Source organism: Protopterus annectens, chromosome 2.part0, assembly GCF_019279795.1.
Source record: "Protopterus annectens isolate FY-2018-M chromosome 2.part0, PAN1.0, whole genome shotgun sequence".
Classification (NCBI taxonomy): Eukaryota; Metazoa; Chordata; order Ceratodontiformes; family Protopteridae; genus Protopterus; species Protopterus annectens.
Genome location: NC_056728.1, coordinates 951,617,176 through 951,642,108, shown reverse-complemented (window position 1 = coordinate 951,642,108; position 24,933 = coordinate 951,617,176). Strand labels below are relative to the sequence as shown.

Below are 24,933 nucleotides of genomic sequence, written 5' to 3'. Positions count from 1 at the left end.
TGGACAATCTTTAGTGGTTATTGGCCCTAAAATCATTTTCTTAATAGCAAGATTCAGGGGAATAACTAGGCTTCCAAAAAAAAAAAAAAAAAGAAATTAAACTGTCGACCCAAATAGTAGGATTATTAACAAGTACCCCATCATTTACAATGTGACCAACACGGTCAGTGAAATTCTTCTGACTACTCACAACATCTTCCTTTTATTAAGCCTGTTGCTGGCTAGGTGTTCTACACTAATATCGGTGATAGCATGGTGTAGCTACTTTGCAATGTTGCTGTAATCCTGCTTGGATGTCAATGTTCTAAATCTTCTATATACCTTAAAATTCATGCATCTTTTTCTTAACCAGCAGGATAAGCTTAGCTGTCCAACATGGGGAAGAGACATTTTTGAAACCATTGAGGTAGCGATACAACCAAACAAAAGTTCATTGCAAGTGCATTTCAAATGGACCCAGTTATACCTAAGATTACTATGACTGCCTTTGGTCCAGTCAGCATTTACAATAGTAGAAATTGCCCTTTTTAGATCTAGACTCCTCACTCTACAAACAGATCCATCTGCATTCACCAGTAAAAAGTATATTAATGAAAAATCCAAGTGATCAGAACTACCTAATGGAATAGAAGGTTTCAAACTTAGAACTAGGCTAGATTTGTTGATAAACCGCAAGTCTAAGATATTTTTCTCCCCATTTGGAAAGTTTGCCAGCTGGACATAATTATGCAATCGCAACAAATCATGGAATTCAGCCTCAGTGTAAGATCTAGTTTTACCCTGATTCCAGTTGATGTGGGGGTTGCTAAAGTCACAATGACAACTCATGGGTCATGTATAAGCTGAGAAGCAAGTCTACTAATGAATGTAGCTTGTTGATTTAAATTTTGTATTGAACTGCAATAACAGGCAATATTTTTAATATTGTGTCCCTGTATTACATTGTCAATTTCTTTTTTTTCAAATAGTATTTTATTATTTTCAGCAGAGAGTATAAGAGAATAAATATTCCAGTATGCAATGTACTTAATATAATACATATATGATTTCCATATTAAGCACAGAATCTATAGAACTCTCTTAATAACATCAAATGTACAAATATACAACAAAAACAAGCAGTGCTACTACCATTTAAATAGGGAGATCATTCACATCCATTGAGATTTGGTGATTTGTTTGGAAGGAGGGAGAGTATTTGGCAGATCAAATGCCTGGACGAAGGGACTATAAATAATCTGTAGTCCACAGAAACTAAATTTTCCCATCTGACCAGAGGCTATTCTTTTAAAATAATGTCATATAAGAGATTCCAATATTTATGATAGTACATTTGTTTATTTAGGTTACCTATGAAAAGTTTGTGCGAGGATATGAATTTAATTGCCAAATTCCTAAACCCAGTCCAGGATATTTTGGTGCGGTCCAACCAATTTTTAGTTATATAAAATCTGATTAATAGACAGAGAGTGATAAGTACATGGTACTTCAATTTAGATATTCTCAAATCAGAAATATGTAGTATCACTAGTTTTCAAAATAAGGTTGATTTCTGGTATCCCATTTTCCCTAAACAAATTTAAGAGAGCACCAAAGTTTATGAGAAAACTTACAGAACCAAAGTATGTGTAATAGGTCTGCCTGTGGAAAGGAGCAGCAATGGTATGCTGGGGAGACATTTGAGTTGAATTTGTTTAAAATGTTGGGAGTGAAATAGGAATTGTTATTAACCATTAGTTGGGTGTATATGAGTTTTTTGAATGGGGATAGCTTAATGGTGGACTCAAGTGCCCTGAGTTTCTGGTCACGAGTAAATCCAGGTTCCTTATGGTCCCAGTAATTAGAAAATAACACCTTGTCCTGATATCTAGCAGCCATGATTATTTTATAAATATTTGACAACATATTTCTTTGACTGCTTAAGCTATCCATAATAACTCCAACCCTAGTTATTTCTTTTTCAGTGAAGGGGTATCCATGATTACTGTTGGTATAAGCTCCATAATCTGATGCAAGATAATAGTATATTTAAATCCCAGTTTTAGTTCACGTCTCATTTCCTGTATCGACTTTCCTTTATATTTTTGGACATCCCATATTGTGCATTCTTTAATTAAAGGACAGTCTGATAAGTTGAGCATATTATTGTTAATTCTTATGTTGGGATTCAAGTGTATAGGCTGGAGGAGGGAAAGGGTTTTATCTAAATCAAGAGATTTAATTAAAACCTGGAAGGTCTTAACTCTGTTTCAGAATGTTGTTTATTTTAGAGTTTTTTAAACTAATATCATTTAAGAAGGGGAGGGCTTTTGGATTTAGATTATTACTGATTACGTGCTCATGCCATAATCTTACCCAAGGTAGAGACCATGTATCTTTCAACTGAGTAAACTTTGAAATTTTTATAATTCTATTTGCACAAATTATCTGGTAGTAAAGTTGGACGTCCGGAAGATTCAGGCCTCCTTTTTCTTTAGGGTATATTAATTTTTGGTAACTTATCCTGACCGATTTAGGAGACCATATGAATTTTGTTAGTTCCTTGTGTATTGTTTGGATGAAATATTTTGGTACTATTAGACTGGAGGCATTAAGTTGATATAAGAGTTTAGGTAGAACATTCATCTTGATTGTTGCTTTCGACAGCAAAGGCAGTTTCAGCTGTTGCAGTCTGTGTAGATCTTGCAGAATTTTTGTCCATATTTTTCTGAAGTTATTTTGAAACATGGAGACATAGTTATGTTCATAGTAAATCCCTAAATATTTGAAAGAGTATTCTATTTTGAAGGATGCTTCTATAAATAAAAATTCCTTATGACAGCGAGGATTGATTGGGAAGATGCAAGATTTTTTCAGGTTGACTTTATAATTGGATAATACTGAAAATTTTCAGTTGTGCTTGTTAATTTCTTTAGATCCAAATAGGGACATTCAAAGTAAATATTTAGATCGTCTGCAAATGCAGAAAAAACTAATTTGGTATTCAGGACTTTTGGAATGGAGTGGAATGTGATTTGGGAAATATATAAGAAAAGGGGTTCTATATAAAGGTTGAAAAGATGGGGGGACAGGGGGCATCCCTGTCTAGTTCCATTCAAAATCTTGATAGGTTGTGACGTTATCTTGTTGATATATAGGTATGTAATGGACTTGTTATACAAGGTTTTAATTAGATTTATGAATATTTCAGGGATGTTAAATTGACCCATGGTGCTAAATAGGAAATTCCAATTGACCCTATCAAACACTTTGCATGCATCCAGGGTTAGGCTATACCTCAGAATTTTATCGTTTTTAAAGAGATGTATCATAGCATCTAGTGTTAGGGTGTTATCACATGGTTGCCTATTTGACATGAAACCAGCTTGCTCTGAGGATACTATATATGGCATCAATTTTTTAAGTCTACCTGCTAGAATTAAGGATAAAATTTTAATATCTAGGTTCATTAGTGATACCGGTCTATAACTGTATGGATCGGCCTTGTCGATGCTATTTTTTGGTAAAATAATTGTTTTGGAGCTATTTATATAATGATCAGTTATACCATTTAGTTTAATATAGTTATATACCTTCAAAAGAATGGGGAAAATTTATGATTAAATGTTTTATAAAATTCGGAAGTATATCCATCTGGGCCAGGTGCCTTCTCTGGTTTTAATTTTGCTATAGCATCAATTATTTCTTGTTTACTGAGGGGTGCATTAAGAAATTCTATCTGGTTCTTCGTTAATTTGGGAAATGTACTTCTCTTGAAAAAGCCTTCAATTTCATCTACTGAGGGTTATTGGGAGTCTATACTATAGAGATCTGAATATATCTGGTGGAATACTTCCAATATTTGAATATCAGATTTGTATACTTTATCTTGATAATTAAGAAGTGATATCCTAGTTGAATCCTTAATATTATTGATTATTCTAAGACTTTAGAAGGGAGTTGCGCCCATTCTGAATATTTAGCTATGTTTCTTAGTTCATGTATACAATAGTTGTACTGGTATAGTTCGAGAAGCTGTCTCTGAGTGTTGTGTATTGCTTTCTCAGTGTCAGAATTTGGCTTAGTTAGTTGAATATTTTAAAGCTTTTCGAGCTCAGTAACCAAGTTATTTTCTTTCTCCTTAGTAACTCTCTTGAAGTATTCTGCCTTTTGAATGAAGACTCCCCTTAATTTGGCCTTACATGTGGCCAGTTGAACAACATATGGGATATTTGTGTTATTGAAACTGTTTTCTAGATCCGTCAGGAGTTCTGATACCTCATGTATCACTTCCGATTTGGAAAGTAGATTATTGTTTAGTGTCCATTGGCCTTTAATAGGACTATTCGGTGGGCTATGCTTGGCTGAGTTTATTCTCAAAGTGATTTTCGAGTGATCAAATAAAGACATGGGTTCTGAAAAGTATTTAATCTCCCCTTTTATTAAGACTTTAGAGATGAGAAAAAAATCAATTCTTGACCAGGTATTGTGGCACTTTGAATAGTATGTATATATATTTTCCCTCCTTGGCCTTCATCGAATGAGATCGGATCTATCAAGCATAAGTCCATCATGAGTTCACTTAGAGCAATGGATATTTGTAAATTTTGGGAGAAGGGGCTACTTGTGCGGTCTAGGCTAGGATCTATCACTGTATTCTAGTCTCCACCTATTAATATAGATATGATTAAGGAACTTAAGTACTATATTATATATTTCCAATATAATGTCTTGTTGCCTTATGCATGGGCCATAAATATTAAGAAATAGTGTTGATTTTCCATTCACCGAGTTAGGAGCTATAAAATCTACCTCTTATATCTGAATCAAATTCTGTAATTGTATGGTGAAATGTTTTCTTAATTATTATGGCTACACCTTTAGAATTAGAACTATCCTCAGCTGCTATTATTGTTTTTATCCATTGTCTGTTGAGGATTCCTGTCCACTCATCACTATGCATGTGTGTTTCTTGTATAACGAAAATATTTGCCTCTGATTTGAGGATTAGGTGCATCAACAGATTTCTCTTATTTTTGTCCTGTAATCCCCTCACGTTCCACAAGTCTATAGTCTACAAAACCATAACTCAATGAATATCATGCTGTTTGGTTTAAGAATCTGTATATTTGTTTTAAAATAATTAATTTCCAAAAAGGCTCCACCATTTTCGTTAAGATATAAAGAAACCATAGAAGATATTCCTAGTGTAGTAGCACCACGTCCCTTAGATAACATACCCGTGCCTAACCACTTTCCCACTTGATCAAAAGGGCTTGATAGTGCATGCTAACTGAAAAGGTTATTACCACACAAAATTTACCTGTAAAGAACATGAAAACTGTAATAACCATGTTACCAAATCTTACTAACTCTCTAGCAAAGCTAAAACATATGTACAAAACAATAGCCATTCCTAAATTGGTTATCCTAAACCCTACTTACAGTTCCACTTCACTCCTGTAATGAGGCATAGCTGAAAACAAGTATAGAGTTGGTATTAAAACGTAAAGGGTTTCTTACATAAGATATTCCAAAGTATCTTTTTATACCGGAGTGAGCATGATTTACTAAAGTCCTGCATTCTAATAACAAAAATGAGATGCAAGATAGACAAGCCTTAAGATATCTTAATGAACAACTGAAAATCACTGTCGTATTATGAACCAGATTTCATATCTGAAAGTACTATTATAGGTTCATAGGTTGGTACTAGGCTATCAGCCCTAGGGCCTATACAAGCCTAGCCATAACAATTCCCTGGCTATTTCTTCCCACATTATTTACTTTCCTGGACCCCTGTCTAGCAGGGCGACTGACCTGATCCCTGGGGTGAATTTCCTTTCTCCCATCCAAAAGTCAAGGTTCCTCTTGAAGAGGTCCAAAGAGGCACTCTGCTTGACATGTATGGGCGGTCTATTCCAGAGTCTGGGGAGTCTCTGGGTCAGGAACCTATCCCTCCAGCATGTTTTGTTTATTGTGATGACAAGGTTTAGATCCCTGGAGCATGTAGCTCTGAGGGATTGGGATTTCTTTAAGTGTAGCATGTCCAACAGCTCTGGGTTTGACATGGCCTTGAATGTTAAGCAGAGATCGCCTCTGAGTAGACGATATGCGACAGAGTATAGCTGGAGTTTTTAAGGCGGTCAGCGTAGGGCATCTGCTTTAGGCCTGTGATTCTTTTAGTGAGGTATTTCTGAGGCCTTTCCAGTTGTTGCAGATGAAATATTAGTTATTTAAAGTTTCCTATTCCACATATCTTAAGTAAATTAGTATTTAACCAAACATCTAGTGGTGAAGAACAGTAAAGTTCACATTTGGGGTATATTTGAAGCTCGACATGAAGAAGATGAATATCGTACCCTTATTTTCAAAAGGCTCCAAACTGTTATTCAGACAGAACCTTGGCTACAGCTCGACGTCTAATAGAATAAAGTTCAGCATGTAGTAAAGTGACTACTTTAGACCTGAATCTGAGTATGCGACTTAATAAGGTTAGGGGGCTTCAGATAATTCACGCATAGGCTGTTTAAATTACATTTCTTTCAGGCACGCTATCACAGCCGTTCTGAAGTGACCTTTTTCCCCCTTTTCTAACATACCTGAACTAAGGTCACAAAAGATGCTATGAAATGGAATGTTCCTGTTGATTTGGGACTTAAGCCAGAGTTGGCCTAGAATTAAGTCGTTTATAGTTTGCAGATACCTATTACGACTTCTCGTATAGACAGTGATGCCACCGCAAGCTTAGTTCTTGTCTACTCGACCATTACTCCTTATATTAAGCAGGATAAATAAGGTGTTACCTTGAAGTCGGCTGGCTCTATTAGCGTCTTCCGACACCATTTGCAATGACCTTTAGAGGTGTTTGGTTATAACGAAGGAAGTCTAATTACATCAATAGCGGAATTTGTTACCTTAACTGTCACATACTACCAAACAGGTACTGCCAGATTTGTTCCAACAAGCCCATTTCCTATGACTGGGTAACTTCCGGTTACCTTATTTCAGCACTGGTAATTAAAGTATGCGGAAAGGACTTACTGTATCTTTTAAAGAAAGATTTCGGCAGTTTCCAAAAAGGAAGAAAGGAAGGACTAGGTAAACACGATTCTCTCTTCTTATCCCATTTCTTCATTAAACTATTAAGGCTCTGGTGCATTGCCAAAACACTCGATAAAAATGTTTTTTGCTTCTTTAGATGAATCAGCCATGTATTTAACCTCATTGTTAACAAATATCAGAGTGTTGGGATAGCGCATTTGAAATTTGATTTTGCACTTAATTAACAAAGCACAGTATGGTGCACGTTTTTGGTGCCTTTCTTTAACAGCCATCAGTAAGTCTTGTGAAAGAGTAATTTTATTACTTTTCCATGTAATTTGTTTGTGCTTTTTTGCCATAGATAGATTAAATTGTCAATTTCTACAATCAAAGTTTTAGAAATCTCACCATACAAAACTTGACTAGTTGGTAGTTTGTGGTATGACCATGAGACGTCTGGGCAAGAGAATTAAAGAGAATGTTTAAACAATGAAAGTTAAGAATGCATTATACAGACATTCAGTCACTTGTCCCACGTATAAAAGGTTTACGCTTGCAGTTTTAGAGTTAGTGAATAAAGACAGAAGTGGTGGTAATTTCAAAAATCAGGTGGAAAAGAAAGTAACTGTGTGGCAAATTACTTAGCAGTCAATCATCCACCTGTTTAAATGACAGTGTTAATATAAAGTTTGTTTTGGCTGACAGAAAATTAACAATTTGAACAGCAGATAGTATTAACTTATGGTGTGTTTTAATATTTTTTACATTGTATATGTTTTTAATATACTAATTGTATAGTATGATGCTTTAATTGATATATTTAATTAGATTGTTTACTGATTGGATGGGTTTAATTTCTCTCTATATATTTGTGCGCTTTCCATGGTATTTGATTTTCTGAGGAAGTCTTTGGATGAATACTGATTATTAAATATTTTACTACGCTAAAAGATTTGGTTGTCATCGTCTTTTCACCACTTTTCCAGTGTTTTTTTTAGAATCCTTACATTCTTGGTTTACAAGGGAAAAGTATTTGATGATTCACTAGGACATCTTACATGTGCTACTAGTAACCATATTCCTACTCAGCTTCTTAGAACTGTTGCTGACAGATGGATACAGTTTATGAATTCTTTAAAATGAGTGGATACCTTTGATACTAATAGATGAGTTCTTGCATAGTGCTGCCCTGCCCTCACTAATGGGCACAAAGAACATTTAATGCACCCATTACACGCCTTTCTCTTCATAACCATTACACAATGCACACTGCTGATATTGTTGATTCATGTTGTTTTGTAAAGAGTTCTGCTTATGTCATTTTTTCTTAATTGAATGAGAGGGCTAAAGGTTTCATCCTTCTTCTTTCGGCTTTTCCCGGTTAGGGGTCGCCACAGCATATCACCTGTCCGCTCATGATTGGCAGTGGAGTTTTACAGTGTCGAGTTGCCAGCCCAACCTTCCACAGAAGGCACACACATACACGCACTCACACCTAGGGCCAATTTAGAGTGTCCAATCCACCTGCAGCATGTCTTTGTGATGTGGGAGGAAACCGCAGCACCCGGAGGAAACCCACGCGACCACAGGGAGGACATGCAGACTCCACACAGATGGCACCCCAGCCGAGGATCGAACCAGAGAACCTCTTGCTGTGAGGCAACAATGCTAACCACTGCACCACCGTGGCTGCCCTCTAAAGGTTTTGTCCTTAAAAAATACAAATATTTAACTAGTAAACATATATGTGGCAGATTCCAAAAAAGTTGTTCTCAGTATAAGTGACTTACTCTGGTGTAAGCCTGCCCTGATTCTGAAATCTTTGCTCTCAGTGTAAGCATCTCACTTCAGTGTAAGGTCTAGCTATAAACAAGCTTTCACAAGAGAACTGATAGCTTGGGTTGAGGTGGACATTGTAAATGACAGATGTTTTGGATCATTATATTTAAAAGGAATAAAATACTGTATACACAATTGAATTGTTGTAATTCCTAAAAGAAAAATATAAATAAATCATGTTGGTTTGGAGTAAACAAATTTGTGACTGCAACTACTGTCTTTAATAGTTCTACTTAGTAGGCACACGATTTTTTTTATCTTTCTTCTGCAAAAATTCTGTATGACTACTTCTTTACATTCAGTTATGTAATATCAATAATGGTGCACCAAGATGGTTCGTCTATTTTTGTAAAAAGTAGTTCTTACCATTGCATTTTTTAAAACTTGTCTGCATAAGTAGCAATATACTTTACTACCAGAACAGGAATAAATCAATCACTTTATTTTCTCACCATCATTCATTTTTCTGATAAAATACCTTATTCATGAATATATTATCTTAACACCAAACAGTTTATATTTTTGTAGTAGAAAATTGGATTCCACAACTTGTGGATGAATATTTCTCTAAAATATTTTTTTAGATCAGGTGCTACAATGCATTCGGCTGGCTCACTCTTGTGTTTTATTTTAAAATTGGAGTATAAAGTCTCTTTTTTTTATTATCTACTGTACTATTACTGGTGCGTGCAACATACTTTTCATGTTCATTTTCTTGAAGGTTACATATTTCTGTCGTAGGGCTTCTATTTGTGATACATCCTCCTGTTTTTGTTGTTCACTGACATTACTTTCTTTAGAGTTTGTAACAATTTCTGGAAAGCAGATCAAGCTACTTACATTATTTACTGTCACAAATCTTTGCAAACATATGTTCAATGTTTTAAACCTTCCTAGAAGTCTTTTTTTCTTAAGTTTTCACATCCAGATTGATATCTTCCCTTAAAGTTATCGAGTTAACTATATACAAGTGTTAAGATGCATATAATATTTCTAAAAAATATTTTCTAAAATTTACTAAAAATACCAAAAAAAATCACAGTATTTAATAATGTAACTTTATATTATTAATTGCAATATTTCAAACTGAAAGTGAAAGCTCAACTCAATAACTGGATGTTATTATCAGTTCTGAAACAAGGTATATATATTTTAGATATAACAATTTTTTCATTTTTAATGTAATAATTAAATACCCAATAAAGGCATTATAAAATATGCATCTGTGCATAATACCACTTAAATGTATTCACTCATGGATAGTGAATAATAATCCTGTATTTACTAAGTTATATATTATTTATATAATCCTTAACCTAAATAAATGATAGGCTAACTTATTGACAACATTTCTTAAAATCCATACATTTTTATGTAATCAAAATGGAAAAAACTTTGGTATTATGCACTATTACATTTTAATATAGTCAGACACACATTCTACTTGTATTCTTGACATAGGCACCATATTCTGACTCTATACTTCTGAATAAAGTAATGAGAAAACACAATATAACAGTTAAGATACATTGCATAAAAATAACATGGAACATGACAAAACTTAAACATTAAACTGATGATCTTATTTGTAAGTTATAGCCATAGTGTGAAAACTAAAATTTAGTAACTTTGATAATATACAACAGACATCAAAATTAATTGGCAACAACTGATTATTATTACAGAATAATGTACATATTATTCACTAGTCCCTAGTTGTCCGTAAAAAATATAACGCAAGTACTGAAAATCATAAGGAACATATTTTAATACTATTATTTTTAAATAGGGAGGGGCCAACAAGGTCAAAAGTAGCTATGGCCCAAAAAGTAATAATACAGCCCTCCTGCACAGTGAGTATTGTTGTCTGCTGAGACTGCTGAAAAAATAAGGGCGGCTTGAATTTCTTTTCTATACCTCCTCCTTTGAAAGCACTGCCTAGACAGTTAAGACATCTGGGACACTCTAGTAATGTTATAGAGAAAAGCAAAGCATACTAGTGGCAAACCAATATTGATGTTCTAACAGAGTCTCTAAGTTCAGTATAAATGTAAAATTCATCAGCAAGAAACTGAGAATGATTTACAAATGTTAGGGTGATTAGGATGGATATTCTGACACAGACACAAAGATAGGCTAGGCTAATAGAAATGGCATCAAAATCACATCTGCAGTTCTCTAGTCATCCTTCTTATCAGGAGGCATACCAGATATTCACAGACAATTTTATTAAAATCTGTGGAAAAATTGCAGGTTCCCCTTAATGTTTCTTTATATTATATGCTGCAGCTTGCATGAATCACAGAACTTAAAAGACAGATGCATTGCCATGTGTTAATGTTTTCAGGATTTTTGCTAAATTCAGCTTATAAATTAACTTTAAATATTACTGAATTAAAATGCCCTGAACATCAGCACAGAGTTACATACTAAGTACTCACCCATCTTGATAAAATCAGAGCAAAACCTGATAACCTCTGCCTACTTTGCTAAAACAATACGTTTATGCAGCCAATAATACCCAAAAGAGTGTGCATTGCAAGGAAATAATGGGGCACCAAAGGGTGTTGTAGGACCTAAAACCGCAGATGAAAGAGTTCTACACCCCTGAGAAGTCCATTATTTTCTTATAACACCTACTACACAGGAGGGCTAGCTGTGAGGTTATGTTTAAATATATGTCTGATATATAATTGTTTTTGGATCATAGACTTAATGTTGTCTTTATAGTTAGTATAAGTCCAAATTATTTTTGTTATATTGAAAAAAAGGAAATATATTTGAAAGAATAAATGTTAAATTGCAGTGTTTGTTGATGGCCAGCCTCCAACCTAACCAACAGCTGTGTAAACAGTAAGATAAGTATGTAGAAACTCTTTTTTGGTTCAGAAGTGTATCAGAAGTCTGAGGTTTGTTGGTTTTCCTTACCCACAATTTCTTAATCTGCAACTCCATATGTTTTTGGCCATGTAGTTGAGCCATATACATGAAATCAGTCTTTAATGCATTCCCAAGGATTTAAACAACCAAACCATCTGCATTTTTACTGTAATTAAACTGAAATCCACTACAAGTGAAGCATTTATTGTAAAGAAAACCATTCCATGCACATAAAACAATTGCATTTAGTTACTAGAACATCAAGGTAAATAGGGACATTCTTTTACATTTTCTTATACCCTTTGTATTAATTCTTTATGTAAGAAAGAAATAGAGGATTAATGTGAACAGGAACCAGCACATTGTGAAGAATAATGAAACCTTGCTTAGAATAAGTTACTCAGATTATTTACTGCAGTCCTTTTTAACAAATAATGTGATATTTTCTTAAACCACTCCCATACTTTAGTAGTTTACTTTAATAGTCAAAGAGTTTCTACAATTTTAATCCAAAATTAATGTTGTAGACTGTAAAATTGTGTAATTTGTGGTAAGACTGAACAACATTATGGAAACTGGACTATGTTCACATATTAAGTTTCCACTGGATCCAATCTTAGGTGTGCAGTTTAAACTATAGCTTGCAGATGGCACTATTATGTAAAGCTAATTTCCATATTAATATTTACTTATTTATTTATTATTTATTTACATTTGTTGACCAGGAGAATCCGACTGGACACAGGTCCGTTTTCAGTGGGGGCCTGGGGAGAAAAGCTCCACATTAAGTATTACTTACATTATACAGTTAAAAAACATAGCATTTAAAATGTAGACATTAGTCTAGCTGAGGACGTAAGATGAATAAAACATTGATGTAAAACAGCTGTAGAACATAGTACAGTTTTGAAATATGGTGACATGGTTACAAATGTAGTTGAGATTCATCAGTGAACAACTGATATTATATTTTTCCCCTTCATACCATAATATTCCTCTTCTGAACAATTAACTATATTAGCTTTGCTACTATATCATTACACTCTTTGTGTAACTAAATACTAATTAATGACAGGCAGCATTACAAACATCAGCTTGGGAGAAATGAAATGACAGTACCTCTTTCTACAGGATGCATTGAAGGGAGCTGTTAACTTCATTTGATTACTTGCAATTCACATTTCCATAACAGAATTAGATACACATTTGTCACATGGATCATTTGAAAAGCCACAACGGGAAACAGAATCTAGTTTTGTCTCTGTCGATGCAGATATGCAGTACAGGAGTTGCTAATACTTGTTTGTAGCCATCTGGGGATATGGACATTTTTATAATCACATTATAACCAGAACTGCTGCATGATATTACTTGTAGTATTAATGGAGAAAACCTCTGCTGCCCCTTACTGTTATCATATACAGACTGGGAAATACCATGTGTTATGATGTCATGCTTCTGAAAATATCTCAGCAAATAATCAAGTAGAAAGCAGCTATGACTTGTCTTATGAAAGCTAACAAATATACTGCAGACACTATGTACTAACTATGTATAATCTTCAGCAAAGGAAAATAGATTCATAGAAACTGAGAGAAAACTTTAAGTTTGCATCATGTTAAGATACGGATATGAATATTTTGAAAATACTTACCATTACCATTATAAAAGACCATTTGGTAAACAATTTTGCTATTTGTACATTTTAATAGCACAGATTGTTCTGATATATTTTTACTTGTTGGTCTTATATATTTTTATCTTCATTTTTTTCAGAAGGGTCTACAAGAGGTGCAACATTTCACACGTTCAGTTATGAAAAACTTTAAAGTGGCACAAGCTTTTGTATTATTACTTCTTTGGGTATTAATAAAAAAACTACTCCAACATACAAGTACACTGAACAATTCACAGATTCAGTTTAATTTAAGTGTGAGTAGCATCACGATACAAGCAGGTATTGTGTCCTTTGTGTCAAGATACACTTACTAGAAACATTCTCTTCATTTTTAGTGTTGTCCCCAAAGTCAGGTTTCTGCAGCTAATTTACTATACACCTTCATTTATGCATGCGTGTACATTACTTGTAGAATTACATAAAGTTAGCACCGTTGTGCATCTGAATGTACAGATGCATATATGTGTGTGCTTGCAGAGCTGAAGGATTGTATGTTAGTAGGTATGTAGATATGTATGCATGTGTTCATGGGCGGCAGACTTGGAGGAACCTTCAAATCTGGTAGTCTAGAAGAAAATGTCTATCCACTGCAGCAGGGCAGTAGAATTAATAGAACTATCTAGTCCATTTCAGGAGAAGAACTCAAACTCATCATACCATTAGCTATATTCAATGTCTATTATGGGCTGTGACTTCGAAATTCAGACATAAGGTGTACAGCCTCAGTGATCATTAACTGACAAATCCTATTCATCTATAGATGTTTAGAAGGTCACATCTTTACTGATTGAATTCTATAAATTAAACCTGCTCTTCACTGGCATAATTATCTCATGAGGTTAAGTTCATGGCACAGTCTGGAACTCCATACAAACATACAATAAACAAGAGGAAATACATTATTCTATACCCCTGATTATGTCACATAACCCTGCAACATGCTTAACAAATAAGACAAAATATTGGCTTCAAAAAGTCTAACTTTCTTTTTCCTCTTTAAACATTGACCCGCATATCATTTCCTGTAGCACTGCTGTTTGTTATAGCCTAATTTATCAATTTTAGTTTAATACTGTCTTGTGCGACCCCTAACTGGGAAAAGCCAAAAGACACAACAACAACTGTCTTGTACTTCTTTAAGTATACTCAGGCCTTAGCAGAAGAAGAACCCATGATGTTCTGTCCCAACAACTGATTAATGAATACAAGCAAATATATCAATATATGCATCCCTTTTTACCAGTGTAAAGATGTTTTCACTTCCTAAAAACTGACAATAAACTAAGATAAGACATATTTCTTGCACTACTTTTGAGAAATCTCTTCACCATTTCTTGATGCCTTTTATGATAACCACCAAACGCACTGCTGCAGGCTTGACTTCTTTCAATGAGATACCTACAGCACCGCAAAAATGCACACGCAAAAAAAAAAAACACAGGAGGAGTGATTCTGGGCCAGAAATTGTAGTTTATTGGCTGTTTGGGCAGTTAGCCCGTGTATGCGCTTGATCCCCCACCTTTCCTGTAACTAGTCTAGTCCAGGTACAGATTTGCTGTATCCAGGACTGATTGTAAGCTTCTGAGTCCCACAAGACTTTGTGTTGGAGTGGAGCCTTCTAGCTTATCAGTGGGAGTAGTAAGTACTAGATAGCCTGTCTACCACAAGAGGAGTGGTTCTTGGCCCAGGCATTGTAGTTTATTGATCATTTGGGAAGCTGTCCATCTCTTTCAACTTTCTGGTTTAAAGAACCACATCTGCGCTTGTTTCTTATCGTTTCTGTAACTAACCTACTGGAAAGCACTAGAAAGCCTTAAACTGATACAAGCCTTCTAGCTTAAAAGAGAGTCTTTGGAGTGATTAAGTATCAATTTTCTGTATTTTCTTGCTGTATGTAACTGTTTTCCGCCTAAACCCTGATTTTCCAGCATTTATTGTGATTTAAAAGCTTGTTTTATTCACATATTGTACTTATTTGACTGCCTGCAATTTTAAAAAGTCATTTTTTGTTTAAATAATTTGTTTAACTGTTGTAGGCTACACAATAAAGTACAATAGCCTTTTCTGATTGCTTGTAGTCGTTTAAAGCTGTTTTATGTGTACTTTTTATTGTTTTTGCCTTATCTTTTCAAAAAAAAAAAAAACAATTCCTTCTTTCCCACCCTTCTACGCTAGTATAGTCCAGTTTTCAGGCTAGTGCTGAATTCAGGGCTGTGATACAAGTTTCTGAGTTGCCCATACCTTACTCGGATAGAGGGAAGTTTCTCTGTTCACCTGTGAGAGAGGGAAACTTTGAGCAACCATCTGTCCCTGGAGGAGCGGTTCCAGCCCATACGTTAGTAGTTTAAAAAACGGTTTTGCAAGCTGGGCAACACTGGTTAGCTACAGTTAAATTATTCCCAGCTCCACTAAGTCTCCTCTTCAGTTTTTCCCTTGAAACTAGTGTCTCAACCTAAGCGCTTAAAAAGCATCCTACAGTCCAGCACTTGCTCAGACCTAATAGCAAGCACTAATATACCCCAACACTTGATTGCCCAGCAGGGCAAGGCTCATTATTCAACCCTCACCAACCAAGCAGCTAAGCAGCTCACCCTACTATTCAGGCATGACCAAAGGGCAACTTCAGGTGTATTCTCCAGTCCAGCTGGTGAACCTGGATATACTGAGGCAATGTTACAACTGCCTCATGTACACAGACAACCCTCTCCTCCTACCACAAAACACTAACATATGTGAGAGATGCAATTATACAGCCAAACTGGAGGCTAAGGTCTCTCCACCCAAGACTGGAACAGACAGTCATAAGAAGAAGGTTAACACTTGCACCACACCTCCAGCCTCACATAGACCTACTAAACCAGAACTGGCAAAAAATACACATAAATACACAAAATCATACTTGGAGGCTCTAAATAAAAACCTGCAAAAGCATCCGAGAGCTCCAAAGCAGACACCCAAAAAACCTGCACCTCCCATCACAAACCAGACAACACATTTAAAACACAAAATCAATGTGCCACACAATCACAGCCCTTAAGGAAAAATAACATACCTAACACACTAGTAATAGGTGAGTCTATAGTCAGGCACACAGACATCCCACTCACTGGGCTGGACAAGGAGAAGGTTACTGTTGGCTGCCTGTCGGTAGCCAGAATCCACCACATATCACAAGCACTCAGGACACTCCAGAACAAGTACAAATATGATTCTGTCATTGTTCATGTTGGTGTGAATGACCTGAGATGTACTTCCCTGGACTACATGAAAAGAGACATGGAAGAGCTCTCTGATCATTAGCCCAGGCGGGTATGACCCTGACCCTGAGCAGCATCCTGCCCTCACCAAGAATGATACCTCAATAATAAAGAAAAAATTATCAATTTCAACAATTGGCTAAGTTTCTGGTGCCATTCAAAGGGGATCCAGTGTCTGTCATCCTGGGACTACATGCTCGACAAGCTGCGTTTGCTTTGCAAGAGACAGCTTGCACCTGTCACCATTAGGCTTTTGAATACTGGCCATGGCTCTTGCTGCCCCATTACTGCCTTTTTTAGGCAAGGCTCAAAAGCCAAACCCACCTCCATAAACAGCAAAAATAAAAAAATGAGGGTTATGCTACTCAACGCCAGGAGTTTAAATCTCATAATGCATGCACTCAAAGCACTCCTCAGTATGGAGAACATCGACATCTGTGCAGTAACTGAAACCTGGTTCAAGCCTCCAGAGAGCACTCCAGCACTACTGGGCTACAACTCATACCACACATTTCGACTGTAGAACATGGACCAAAACACAAAAGGAGGGTTTTTTTCCATATTCATCAAGAATACCTACACCTCCAGGTTAGTGGTGCAGCATGATACCTCTGAGATCATCCATGTGCAACTAACATCGGGCAAATCTGCAATGCAAATTGTGGCCTGCTACAGATCACCCTCCATGACCCAGAACCACCACTCTGCCTTTCTAGAGACACTGGAAAACATGAAAGTCCTACCGAACACCCTGATATTGGGTGATTTCAATTACCCTACCATTAACTGGGACTTGAGTACAAACTCCCAGGCTCAGCGCTTCCTGGACTTTATCAACTCAAATACCCTGGATCAGCTGGTAAACTCCCCTACCAGAGGTGAAAACATATTGGACCTGGTCATCACCAACATGGGCAACAGGTGTTCTGCACCGGAAGTCAACCTGTCACTGGTTTGATCAGACCATAAACTAATCACTCTGGATGTCCACACCCCACCACCACCCCCAACCAAGGAAACCCCAGTGAAAAACTTTTCTAAAGCAAACTTCATCTTACTTAAGACAGAGGTGGTAAGTTTCACAGCCCCCACGCTAAAGGATAACACTGCCCAAGATGCAGAATCCTTTACAAATGCACTCTATGAGCACCTACAAGGATGCATGGATCGTGCCATCCCTAGCAAAACCAAGACTCACTCCCCTAAGAGAAGGAAACCTGTCTGGTGGAACCCTGCCATAAACAGGTTATACAATAAAAGGAAGAAACTAGTTCAGAAAAAAAAAACAAATCCCAAGAAGGAAAGACATCCCTGATCAGTATCAGTAAGAAACTAAGGTCCCTCATAAAATCATCCAAGGCTAATTTCAAAAGAAAAATAGCCAAGGGTTCGAAAGATAACCACTAAGCCTTTTCTTTAGCTATGTCAAGAATCTAAGTGGCAACTCACAGTTATGCTCTGAGCTAGTGCAAAATATCACAAAATATACTGAACCTACTGATATTGCCAACATCCTGGCAGATTCAGTGCAAACTTTACCCCCCCCCTCACCTCCAAAAGGGCCCACAACAATACCGGAAAAGTGTAGTGTCCCAGAAATCACAGATACACAGGTGAAAACAGCCCTTTCAAAAGCCAAAAACATAGCATCAATGAGGCCAGATGGTGTCCCAGGATGCATCTTGCATGAACTACAAAACAAACTAACTCGCCACCTAAACATACTGTTCAACCTCAGCCTCTCCACAGGCTACATGCCCATAGAATGGGGCACAGCAACGGTTATTCTGCTCCACAAAGGAGGGGCCACAACTGACCCTGGTAACTATTGCAGCATAAGCCTGACTAGCCTGGTCTGCAAGGCTACAGAGCGCCTTTAAACAATGAACATAAACCCCTACATCACAAGATGGGTTGCCAACTGGCTTACAGACAGAACTCACGTGGTAAGAATAGCAGGCTCCAGGTCTGACTCTAAACCAGTCACAAGTGGTTTCCCACAAGGCTCATTCCTGGGACCCCTACTGTTCAGCATATACTTCTCAGAAGTACAGGCAGACACAGGAGGATTATGGCTAACCAAGTTCACTGATGACTGCAAACTGGGAGCCATAATTGACTCTCCGGCTGACACGGACATCCTCCAAAAAGGCCTTACTGAGATGGACACCTGGTGTCAAAGTCATGGCCTCAAGTTAAATGCCAAAAATACATAGTCTTCCCATATGGGAAAAACAAAACACCCACAAATTACCACATAGGTGGCAGCCCCCTTAATACAGAACAGGTAATAAGAGATCTGGGGACCCAGATAGATAGTAATCTCTCCTTTGACAATCATATTGCTAGAGTAGTTAGGAAATCCTTCTATGTGGCCCATCTAATTACTGAAGGTTTGCATCTAGAAATAAAGAGGTTATAGTGCCCCTATACTCTTCACTCATCAGACCCATCATAGAGTACAATGCCCCATTTGGGATGTACCTCACAAGACACTTTCAACAGCTGGAAAGACCACAAAAGTACCTCACCAAGAGGATTACTGGCCTCAAACATATGTTCTATGCAGATCGACTGAAAAAACTCCGGCTGCACTCAGTGGCATATCGCTTACTCAGAAGTGATCTCTGCCTGACTTACAAAGCCATGTCCAACTCAGAATTGATGGACATGCTCCACCTAAAGAAATCCAAGTCACTGTGAGCCACATGCTCTAGTGAGCTAAACCTCACCACAACAATAAATAGAACATGCTGGAGGGATATATTCCTGTCACAGTGACTCCCCATGCTTTGGAACAAAATTCCTATCTACATTAGGCAGAGCCCCTCACTAACACTCTTCAAGAGAAACCTTGACGAGTGGATGGGTAACAGAAAATACACCCCTGGGATCACTTCATTGTCTCTGCTTGACAGAGGTTCAGTTAATTAATCAATGGGGCGGCAAAAGCTGACACACTCTGGCTAGGCTTATAAATGCCCTCAGGCAGATAGCCTAGTAACTACCTCTGAACCTCTGAACACAGTATACCATTCTAATGCACAAAATATTTCCATCAATGATAGCAAATATTGTTGATTTTTGCATCTGCAGAATGAAATAATCTAAAATGCCTAGCATAACTAAGAAAGGGAGAAGACAAAAGCGAATTTAATAATTGTACTCATCTACATCTTCAGAGTGACTTAGGCTGGAAGTAGGATCACACTCAGCACTGCTTCGGTAAAAGTAAGACACACTTACCACATTACTGCATGTCTGGTACCGGATATTCCGCCCTTCACAGTTCCTGCCAAGACAACAAACACAAGGTGAACAAACTGAGCTGCCAGAAAAGACAGTGTTTAAACTGTTTCATTCCAAGTTAAAAAACATTTGAGGTGCAAAATGCAATACATTTTGCTTTATTGTGCTTTCTAACATGGCAAAGCAGCTTCTGCAATTTACTTTGGAAAAGTCATTAATATTGTTTCAAGGTTTTACACATCTGGGCTTTTGCAGACAAATACAACAATACATGTTTATAACTATACATGTTCACAAAATCAAATTACAGCATATCTGCCAATGAAATTATCTATTACAACAGCTTCCAAAGAATTGAAACGTCATTTCAGTATGCAGAAAGTTCCACAGTTAACCCAGCATCTGATTTCCACGTGGAGGTGCTAAGACTGTAGGGTCTACACTTCATTAATGTTTTTATTACTCCTAAGTAATATCAGTCCTGCCATATTTTACAATCTACACCTGACAACATTTATTGTACTGGTCATTTATGGTTTACTGCCAAATCACTTTATGACTTTCCTGCTAAATTCATGCATGTAAATTTCAACAGACACCTTGCACATCTCCTCATCACTGTATCTTTCTCTCCTATCCCCACTTACCTCAGGATCTTGTGCAAGTCTGATGCAGGACTATCTACCATACCTCTAAAATTGAAAGCACAAGAAATCTGTACAAAGCCAAAAATAATGGGGGACAAAGGTCCAAAAATTGGGACAATTTTTAAATATTGCCCTTGTCAACTTAGAAAGTTAATATACTAAAAGATTTTGCATTAACATGTATTTTCTGAAGGATATGAAGTCTGAATTTCAAATGCCTGTCATTATTTAGTGACATCAATCCTCAATTATTTGCCAGAAAGCCACACATTTTATGAGTGATAGACCAAAAATCAGAGCCAAAAATCTGGACAGTTGAGAGGTATGCGCTCTACCATTTACCTTATTTATTCCCTTCTCTGGGATATCAAATGATACTCCTGTCTTTTGTAGAAAGGCTACACTTGCTTGTGCCAAATAACACCACTCAATATAGAACGCAGTGTACTTTTCTATAAGTAAAACTTACCAAATATTCTAAATGCAGCCTTCAGAGAGCACAATTTTAGCTTTACTGTATAAACAATAAACAGTAAAAGGTGCATATTATGCAGATAGTTTGCTCACCCAGGTACAGAGCTGGATCTTAGCAAGGAAAACCTTCTTCTTTCGGCTTTTCCTGGTTAGGGATCACCACGGCGGATCACCTGTCTGCTCATGATTGGCAGTGGAGTTTTACAGTGTCGAGTTGCCAGCCCGAAAACCAAAGACATTAAATCCCTGTATGCACAGTAAAACTGTTTCAGCGTGCAGTCATTATATACCTTCCTATTATTATATGAAGAATTCAAAATGTGCTAGTTATAGCTTTTATTAATTTAGTTGAATCCAACAATTTGCCACCTCAAGCACTTTAGCACATCAAATCCTTCTGCCAAGTATTACTTCTTTATATTCTTGCAAATTCATACTCATTACTTCAGTAATACTAAATAGTCACATTAGCATCTCCTACTCCCTTCTTTCACCTTCACTTTTTTTTCAACATGTCTCTTCTCTACTTTCTTGCCAAAGTATTGGAGTTTGAGTTTTACTAGCAGGCCTTCCTATGAACAGCCTGGGTTTATTTATATATTTTATTTTATATTTGTTTACTGGGAAAGTCCAGTTGGACATATGTCCTTTTTCAGTGGAGGCCCGGGGAGAAAAGCTCCAGTGTCATATAGTACATAGTATAGTAGAAGATAACTTTAAACATTAATTTGGTACATCAGCTTTAATAATAATATAGTAAATCAGGAATTAAAAGAAATAGTAACTATAGCAAGAACATATCATACATTGTGAGGATTTGTAGTTATATTCAGTGCACATAACTTTGAACAGAGACAACATTAGAAATTGAGAGAGATACATTTAAACATAATACTCTACAAGGAGTTATGAAAATTAGTTCAAAGTTTCTAGAACTGGTCTAGTGCAGTAGTGCAAGGAGGATTTGAAGGGGGGTTTGGGGGGGGTCTATCCTGGGGTGTAAAAGGAGCAGAGCCAGGAGTTACAAGGTGGGTTTTTAGATGTTTTTTAAACTGTATAGATGTGGAAGTGGTCACTAGTGCACAGTTACAGTCACAGTTCCATAGCTTTGAAATGTAGTTGGAGAAGGCTTCACTTGCTGAGTTTTTTGCTTTGGTGTGGTGACTTGGAGGAGAAGTTTACTGTTTCAGCGAAGGGCTCTAGAAGCAGAGTATGGTTCAATAATGTCTTTGAGGGCTGGGGTCTTTTCTGGGTAGTGGAGAATTTTATGAACTAGGGTTAGTTTATTAAATTGCCAGAGTAGAGAGAGTTCTAGCCAATCGAACTGCTTGACTGACAAACAGTGATGGGACTTATAGGAAGCATTAGTGGCAAATTTGGAGATTTTATTATAGCAGGTTTCAAGCTTGGCAGGGTCAATTTTATGGAGTTTTGTTAATGTGATGCCTGTGCACTGGCCCAGCAATCAAGGAGGCTCAATCCTCACCACTAACACCAGTCCATATAGGGAAAGAATAATAAATACAGAGTAAAGTACAATTTCCCTTAAAAGCACACAGAGATCACAGTCAGTCTGGAGATGGATTCTCCCTTTCTATCCAGGACCCCAATAAGACTCCCCATTGGCACAGCTCTCAGATCTCAACCTAATGGGCAAGCTAAAACCTCCAGCACCCTCTCTGTCCAACCAGTGCTTTGTGTCCCTGCCCAAGTAGCTGACACCCACGCACTTTTAGATAAGAGTTGTATACAACCACACAGACATTCCTGGGGAAGGCTGGCACAGGTTTGTCAGCTATGCTCCTTTTACCCAGACTATACGGTAGTACCACTTGCCACCACCCACTAATATTTATCAGCTACTAAAAGGCCCTTATGAAAGGGTGTCCAATTATACTGTGCAATATAATTATCCAAAAGGTAAGTGCAACTGAACATTCAAGGCTTATCTGAGTGACCTGGCCAGTATCACTATATACATACAATGTACTCTAGGGCTTAAATTATCTCTACACAAACTAGCCACAGTTGAAAGGTTTAAAAATATTTAATAATAATAAATAAAAACACAAGGCAATACTTCTTACTACACAGTGTTAGTCAAGAGTTTAGAGATCAAACAGAAATACTTAAAATAATACAGTAGGAAAGTTATGACATCAATGTGGAAAAAAAAAACTAATCTAATCTTCCTAATTCATAGCTATATCTAAGAGAAAAACACAGTTCTAAAATAAACTTACATATAGAGTGCTGGTGAGTTGGATGCTCTCAACACAAATGCTAAATGCCCTCATTCTTTCTGTCCTTAAATTGATAATACAGTGCCACTGATTCATTTCAGATTACATCATTTCTTTCTGGTTCCCAAGCTAACAGAAATTCAGAGGTTAATAGCCCTTTTGATCTTGCAGCTGGTCAGGAAGCCAGAGCAATAAAAGAAATTATACATGTAAATTCTAGCCATTAACTCTGGCCTCAAAACAATAGTCAGAATGCCTCCCTCTAGACATCTTGGCTCCAAGTTTTAGGTAAAACAATTTCACAATGCTTGCCTTATCAGCTTTCTTACAACAGAGTGCACCATTGTTACATTTTTTTTCAGTTCAGCATCCAATAAAATCTTTTCACATTTAAGAGAACAACCCTGTGGCTTACATTAATATTTACAAATGACAGAATTTTCTGCAAAATTCTATCTACTAGACTTGCATCCTTCACCTATCTTCACACACCCCCCCACACCCCCAGAGAACCCAAGCTAGTTTTTCAAGTAACCCTTGAGAAATGTTGCTTGAAAGGGTTAGGTCTATCTGAGTATACCTTACAACATTCCCTGTCTTGAGAGCCCATCTGTGTTGGCATTGCTCATCCCACTGTGATGCTGCACTGACATATCATATGCTTGCAACCCTAGGGTCCAGCTTAGCAACTTGGAATTTTGCTGGCTGGCTCTGTTTAACCATATTAGGGGATTGTGATGTGTCACTACAGTGAATTTTCTTCCATACAGATGAGGCTGAAGTTTCTGCAGTGCCCACACTATGGCTAGACATTCCTTTTCTACAGCTGCATAGCATTCCTCCCTGGGTTGGAGCCTACAACTGAGACAAATCACTGGGTGCTCTTCTCCCTCTGAATAAATGTGGCTAAGCACAGCCCCCACCCCATGGTTCAAGGCATCCACCTGCACAACAAATTATTTGCTTTAATCTGGACTGGCTAACACAGGGGGTCCTCCCAAAGCTTCTTTAAGCTTCTGGAATGCCTGCTCACATGCTGGGGTCCACACTACCTTATCTGGCCTGTTTCTCCTTGTCAGGTCTGTGAGGGGAGCAGCTATGGTACTATAACTGGGGACAAACTTTCTGTAGTACCCTGGTGTCCCCAAGAATGCCCTAACCTGCTTTTTGTTAACAGGTGCAGGCCATGCCTGAATGGCTTCCACTTTAACAGATTCTGGCCTGATCTTACAACTCCCCACTCTATGTCCCAGGTAGGAGACCTCTACCATACCCACCTGACATTTGCTAGGCTTAATGGTCAACCCTGCCCTCTGTAGTCTGCCCAGCACCTCCCTGAAATGTTGAAGGTGCTGTTGCCAGGAATGGCTGTAGATGGCAATATCATCTATGTAAGCAAGAGCAAACCGGCCTGCTCCAGCTAGGATACGATCTACCAGCCTCTAGAAAGTTGCGGGGGCATTTTTCATCTCAAAAAGCATCTTTGTGAACTCATACAAGCTGAAAGGAGTCAAAAAGGCTGACTTCTCTTTAGCACTGGGAGTCAAGGGCACCTGACAGTAACCCTTGGTAAGATCAATAGTTGTAAGTTACTTAGCCCCGCCCAGCTGCTCTAGGGCCTCATCTGTCCTAGGCATGCGGTA

General features: G+C 37.3%; 1 protein-coding gene across 1 annotated transcript in view; it reads right to left on the bottom strand.

Annotated features, from left to right (window-relative positions):
* ADAMTSL1 (ADAMTS like 1) overlaps positions 1-24,933 on the bottom strand; it is a 4,128,157-nt gene that overhangs the window by 3,413,531 nt on the left and 689,693 nt on the right. The window contains exon 3 of the mRNA XM_044061207.1: positions 19,924-19,969. Coding sequence (XP_043917142.1) covers positions 19,924-19,969 — 46 coding nt within the window. The remainder of the gene's footprint in view (positions 1-19,923; positions 19,970-24,933) is intronic.